The 6,237-nt window shown below is 39.0% G+C and overlaps 1 protein-coding gene across 1 annotated transcript; it reads right to left on the reverse strand.

Annotated features, from left to right (window-relative positions):
• Positions 1–2,149: 2,149 nt before the first annotated feature.
• eslec (eosinophil lineage-specific marker) lies at positions 2,150–3,767 on the reverse strand (the record flags this gene model as incomplete). The annotated part of the gene is made up of 5 exons (XM_068713769.1): positions 3,693–3,767; positions 3,141–3,274; positions 2,657–2,748; positions 2,349–2,483; positions 2,150–2,176 (listed from the first exon to the last, which is right to left on the reverse strand). Coding segments are annotated over exons 2-5 (348 nt in total), but the record flags the coding sequence as incomplete, so codon positions are not given.
• Positions 3,768–6,237: the final 2,470 nt, after the last annotated feature.

Genomic DNA, 6,237 nt, shown 5'->3' on the forward strand with positions numbered 1-6,237 from the left:
GAAATTGGAGTAAGTAAAGAACCTCAAAAATGTTATAAAACTTTTATTGTTAATGAAACATTATTATTTTTGAATGATTATAGTAACATTCCTACTGACAAATGGTTTAAAAATGTTGTTTATTGTGTACAATAAAAGATATTTATCAATCAACTGAGACCTCAACCTTTAATTAGCCGCTCATTAGAATATTTAACATAAATTATAATATATAATAGAAATAAGGCAAAGTGAAAAATGTGCAACCATTATCATTCCTTATTATTTTATCTGCATCAATAATCTTACAGTTAGAGATTTAAAGTTTTTTTTAAAGTGGAATCAAGTAGTTTTAAACTTAAGTATAAATAATAAAATAAATAAATAAGAGTTGAATTTCCCGGCCGTGCAGAGCAGGACGTCACGTTGGGAAATGACCGTGAGGGTTACTTCATGACACACAATCAGCATGTGTCACTATGTGCACAAACACTGACTTTAGTCTGATTTATTATTAATATTTCTCCTTAAACATATTAATATTAGAGTAACGTTCTCTCTGTTTAGATACAGTGAACACTATTTCTGAGAGTAGAACTTCTCCTCAGAGTCAAAGCTTGTTTAGTTTTTTCAGTTTTGTGAAATTAGAACGATTGAGCAACTGAAGTTTGTTTGAGTCCAAACGGGTATGCGGTGCAGCGTTAGGACATCACAAACACTGTATTTATTCTGTACATAACTTTGTGTGTTTTTGTGGTTTATCCTGAATTAAACTACAAAACACTAGCTGCCTCATTTAAAACTAGAAACTAGGAATTCAACTTTACTTTTTATCTCATCTCAGACAAGAAGAAATGTATAAACATACACATTGTTTTTATGCTTATAGTTTTTTTATTTTATTTGCATTGTAATTTGAGGGCACACACTACACATTTAAAAGAAGAATTAATCAAACACCTTTACTCCAGTTTTCATTCATACTAACACAGCTAAGTGTGCATCGATAGCTTTAATGATTGTATTGACTTAATCCAACAGGAGGAGGTCATACATGTCGACACAGATACGAGATGGACTACAGGGAGTTCAGATGGATAGACCTGGACCAGATCTCGGCAGGTGGACTCGAAAACCTTTGACGCATCTGTTCAAAACAAAATGAAACTCCAGCTTTTGGATCCGGCTGCTTTCAGATCATCTTGGCACAAATGAAAGGGAGAGTGTTGTTGCAGGGGGCGTTCATCCACTTCTTGAGCACTGAAACACAGAAGATGATCAGAAAATATTGACTTCAGGGATTTCAAGCTGCACATGCAAAGAAAACGTTCACCGACGTACGGTTGGCATAAATGAAGCATGTTTTTTGGAGTTGAAAGTCAATTTAGAGATAGAATTTACTCGTGTTAGCACACTTTATTTTTTAGCGAAACAGAAAATGACACACTAACGTCCGTTTAGAGTCAAACAGACCATAAAGCAGGGGATGCTTTAGGGGCGGGGCTACACAGTGATTGACAGGTCTCTACCAGAGACGTATACGGCGTCTCTACATCACTCCTCCTCAGTCCACATATGGTCACTTCCTGTTCACTGGTTGCTGCTAAATTGCTGAACTCAAGGCTTCAAAACACCGGTTCTGCCGAAAGAAGTCAAAGCTTCATGTCTTAAAGCTGCATTCTCTCTAGTGTCCACCAGGGGGCGACTCCTCTGGTTGTATAGAAGTCTAGTCTAAAATAACTCTACTTCTCTCTTGAGTTATTCCCTCAGTAAACATTGTAAACATGAGTTTATGGTCTCAATCTCTAGTTTCAAGTCTTCTTCAATACAGCATGATGTTCATTTAGTACATTATGGTCCACTACAACCAAAATGTACGGTTTTGAAAACAAAAACAAGAACAGCACCGAGAGGCTATAGGACGATACGATGAGAAAAAACCAGAGCTTGGGTGGGATTTCCCAGGGTTTAAGTATCTAAAAAAAAGTTATTGTGTGTGTGTGTGTGTGTGTGTGTGTGTGTGTGTGTGTGTGTGTGTGTGTGTGTGTGTGTGTGTGTGTGTGTGTGTGCGTAGTTCATTACATCCAAAATTCATCTGCAGACAGCGCTTGGTTGCATCCAGCAGGTATATCTCGCGGCCCGTGGCCCAGTTTTTATAGTAAAACTTAGAGCCGTCACTCCACGTCCAAACAGCCAGCTGTGGATACGAAGACACAAACAAACAAATGTATATACAGCAAATAAATCAGTTTAAAAAAATAAGCAACAATTTAAAGGTTTTGTTATTGGACCACGTTCAAATCTTAAAGTTTGTATTTTGTACAAAACTTTAAATATTTAGTTAATTTCCCCAGAAAAGACTTCCTTACATTCACGGCGTTGTTGCCGCCGATCCAGGTCAGGGGGAATTCAAAGGTGCCAGCTTCGGTCAAAGACTGGAGGAAGTGGTTCTCCTCATAACTGTGGACGGATGCCAGGTTGCCCCCTACAAACAGACAGAAATTCTGGAGGGGGGGGGGGAGGAGAGAGATAGAGAGAGAGAGAGAGAGAGAGAGAGAGAGAGAGAGAGAGAGAGAGAGAGAGAGAGAGAGAGAGCGAGCGAGAGCGAGAGAGAAAGAGAGAGATTTCACACATTTGGTTTGGTTTGAAACGTGTGAGCGGTCGTGTCGGTCCTCACCTCGGCTTCAATCCAAGTCTTCATGCTGTTGATGAACATGAAACACTGCTGTTCATAGCGGGACCAGCCGTACGGGCAGTAGTGCTCACTGTCTACAGAAGAAACACATTTTTCACAATAAGTCTTTTAATAACACAATCACCAGTTTGATTTTGAAGGTTTGAAGCATCTTGTGTTCATTCAACTGATTTATGTCATTACAGCATTATTATTCCGAAAACCAACGATAAAACAATCGGTGTGACGATGCTATCGGGCTTTGTATTGTTGTCAATAATACGGCCAACAGATGGCGCCAAACTCGATGTGTAGATAAACTCCTGTCTCTCTTAATCATGTTAAGCCACGTTGGGGATCTTCTCTCCGGTCACCGGTGGACCCGGTGGACCAGGTGGACCCGGAGCACCGCTGCGGGAGGAAGTTCCCGTAAGCGGCGCTCTGTGGGACGTAATAATAGCCGGCGGGTTTGTGCATCTTCTCGTACCTTTCATCATCATGTGGGTCATGTTGCTGAGCGGGGCGGCCTGGCTCAGGGTCAGGAAGAAGCCGAGAACCAGAGACACGCTGAGGGCTTTCATGGTGATGATGATGATGATGGTGATGAAGAGGGAGGGTCGACTGTCAAAACACAGCAGCAAAAAGTCAAACATAATACAGCAAAACTCTATTGAATAACAACCAGTTACCTCTTTAATAACCGATGGTTTAAAGTATTATAGTTCAATTATTTATACGTATTAAGTATACATGAGGTACCAGGAGGGAATCACTTCATGTATTTCAGAAGGAAACACTTGTTATTCTACTACATGTATTTTCTTTTTCCTGTATTTAAACCTTGCTTTAGTTATAAAGTTATACACAAAAAAACATATGATATGATGTAATATTATAGCTTAAACTAAACAGCAGTACATAAAGCAGTTAAAATAAGCTCCATCTTGAAGGTACATATATACATATACATGCATATACATGCATGCACACACAGGAGCACATTGCAAATGAATGCATGAATAATTGAGTAAAAGTTTACCTGTTTCAGTATCTGTGTGTTGAGATGTCTCTGCTGCTTCGGCCTTTTTATCCTGCAGATCAGACGCGTCTGCTGAGTCATCGTTTTAGTTTCCCACGCAGATCTGAGGTCAGATTCTAAGAGTTTTTTGTAGAGACGGATGTCTCCTCATTCATGCATTGTACGTGAGCAGACGAGCCCTCGTGTGTGCACTGATTCTCGCTCTGACTGATGTTATCACTGAGTTTCACGTTTCATCTTTTTATTACTCGGTCGGTCTCGTCTGCTTCTGCTTCTTCTTCTCTCATCTTATTGTTTTTTCCTCAACCCCCTTTTTGCATTGTTTCAAATCTGGGTTGCAGATTGTTTTTCGACTTGGCTGGACCGCTTCGTATCATATCCTCCAGCTCGAGCAACACAAGCTGTGCGTCGTTGTTTAAGAATCACACCTAAACCCTCAGAAGGAGCGAGTTCCTTTATGTCACCAGTATCACAGGCCAGTAACCGAAGCCCCCCCCCCACGTCAAAGAGAAGTTCAGCCAAGTCGACACGGACACACAGATCGTTTTCCTCCATGTTATAAAATTAAATTCTGTCCACATGAGAGGTCAAACATGTATAAATGAAGACATAACTAACTATAGCATTCTCAGAATCTTCTTCTCTGGTATTTGTTCGTAGTATCGCCACCTACTGGACATGTGAGCGTCGTGGAGCCGTTGTTTTGCATTCTAGATATTTTACAACACAAAGGTGTTTATATGGTCTCAAAAAAAGCATAATTGATACATTTTGCACAAACCCTACAGTGTGAGACTTGGAATTTATACTTTTTTTGAGACCATAAACATAATAGCAGCCATGCAATGAGCCTTTTACAGGTTTAAATAAACATAATTAAGACCTCATCTACACATTCACACATTTTTTTCTCGTTAAACTGTTTTAGGTCACCAAGACGTCTGAATATTTCATATAACAAGACTCCCAATCAGCGTTTTCTTGTGTTTTCATCTCCTTGTTTATTGTAAAGTGATGATGAGCAGTAACTCCTCCTCCTCCTCGTCTGTCCACACATGAGTCACGTTTTAGTTAATTATGTATAAATAAAGAAATAATTAGCTACGTCCCCCTGGAGGCTGCAAACTGTCGTTCCAGAACATAGAGCCGAATCATACCCCAAGTGAAAGTAAGAAAAAATAATAATACCAGTGACAAAAATCCATGAATATTATCTTGACACTGTGGTTGAAAATGTGGACACATGCCTTTTGCATGTGATTCAAATAAATATGCAATCAAATATGCAATCAAATAAAGAGAAACGATGCTTCCGCCTTTGGAGGCGGAAGCATCGTTTCTCTTCTCAGAACCCAAATTGTCAAAGGGAAGAAGCTGTTGACTGTTTGTTCTTCAGAGGGCATTGTGAGAACCACAGGCCATACCTTTTAATTGTTAATTTAAACGTTAATTGTTAAATTCTGCTCTGAATCATGTCATCGTGGAGTTGTATTCTGTATTCTGTGTTTTAATTAATGGTTCCTTTTTCTTTCTCTTTTAAACGCCTGTGGAGTTATTCATGTGTGCTTGTGATCCTCGTGTTCTCTGACTTGACGTCTCTCTGAATGGGGACAAAGGGGAAGTGTCGGTTGGAGCCATAAACCAGAGCCTGAGCAGATGTCACTGTGGTCACGGTCTACAGTACATTATGTAACAGCAACCACACGCAAGATAATACAACAATGTGGCTGCTTCTTTTATAGAGTCATAATCAATAAGGAGTTCAACGTAATTCTTCAAATAGACATCGCATTTTAGCACAAAAGTCGTTCTCTTTTAACAATTTGTGATTGCTCAACTGATATTTCCTCATTCTGATGTCAATGGACCGTATAGAAGTTAAAGAATATGCAAAAGATCTCATCATGCACTGATGCATTTTTACAAACACACACACATACAGGTTTTCTACCCGAAACTACATTTTCACGCTCACTACCTCTTTTCACGCTTGGTTCCAGTTGTCAGCCTCAACCTTTTACTTCCTCTCCTTCAACGGTCATGAAGCTATTTCACTCCTTCTCTCGTCTTTACTCAATTTTAGAGTCAGGAATCAACCGGCAAAGCAATACAGACCGTCCTAGAACAAAACATGAACTTCATTTATTTATTTTTTTTAACATGCCGTCATGCCTGGACGTTTGACTTATCGATTGTTATCATTTTGTTGTTATATGACAGCAGAAGTCATCCGGGTGTATACAACACAATGAATGCAGTTTGGGAACTCTTACACACACACAATATATATATATATATATATATATATATATATATATATATACAATTTATTCTTAACATAAAACAAATAAGACAAAATATAAGTATTAATTATAATGATAATAATAACTTTTATAGACCCTCATCTGAAGGATGCTCCACAAACGTGCCCTAGCATTGAACATGAAGGTTTAGTAAGAGTCATAATAAAATATGAAAGACTTCCTCTTTTGTCAAATCCAACTTCCTCACTGAGTTTTTTTCACTCTGCTACGTGTCTCTCCTC

The sequence above is a fragment of the Cebidichthys violaceus genome, unplaced genomic scaffold (genome assembly GCF_023349555.1).
Source record: "Cebidichthys violaceus isolate CVI_PGR_0920_01 unplaced genomic scaffold, fCebVio1.0.p SCAF_19, whole genome shotgun sequence".
NCBI classification, from domain to species: Eukaryota; Metazoa; Chordata; class Actinopteri; order Perciformes; family Stichaeidae; genus Cebidichthys; species Cebidichthys violaceus.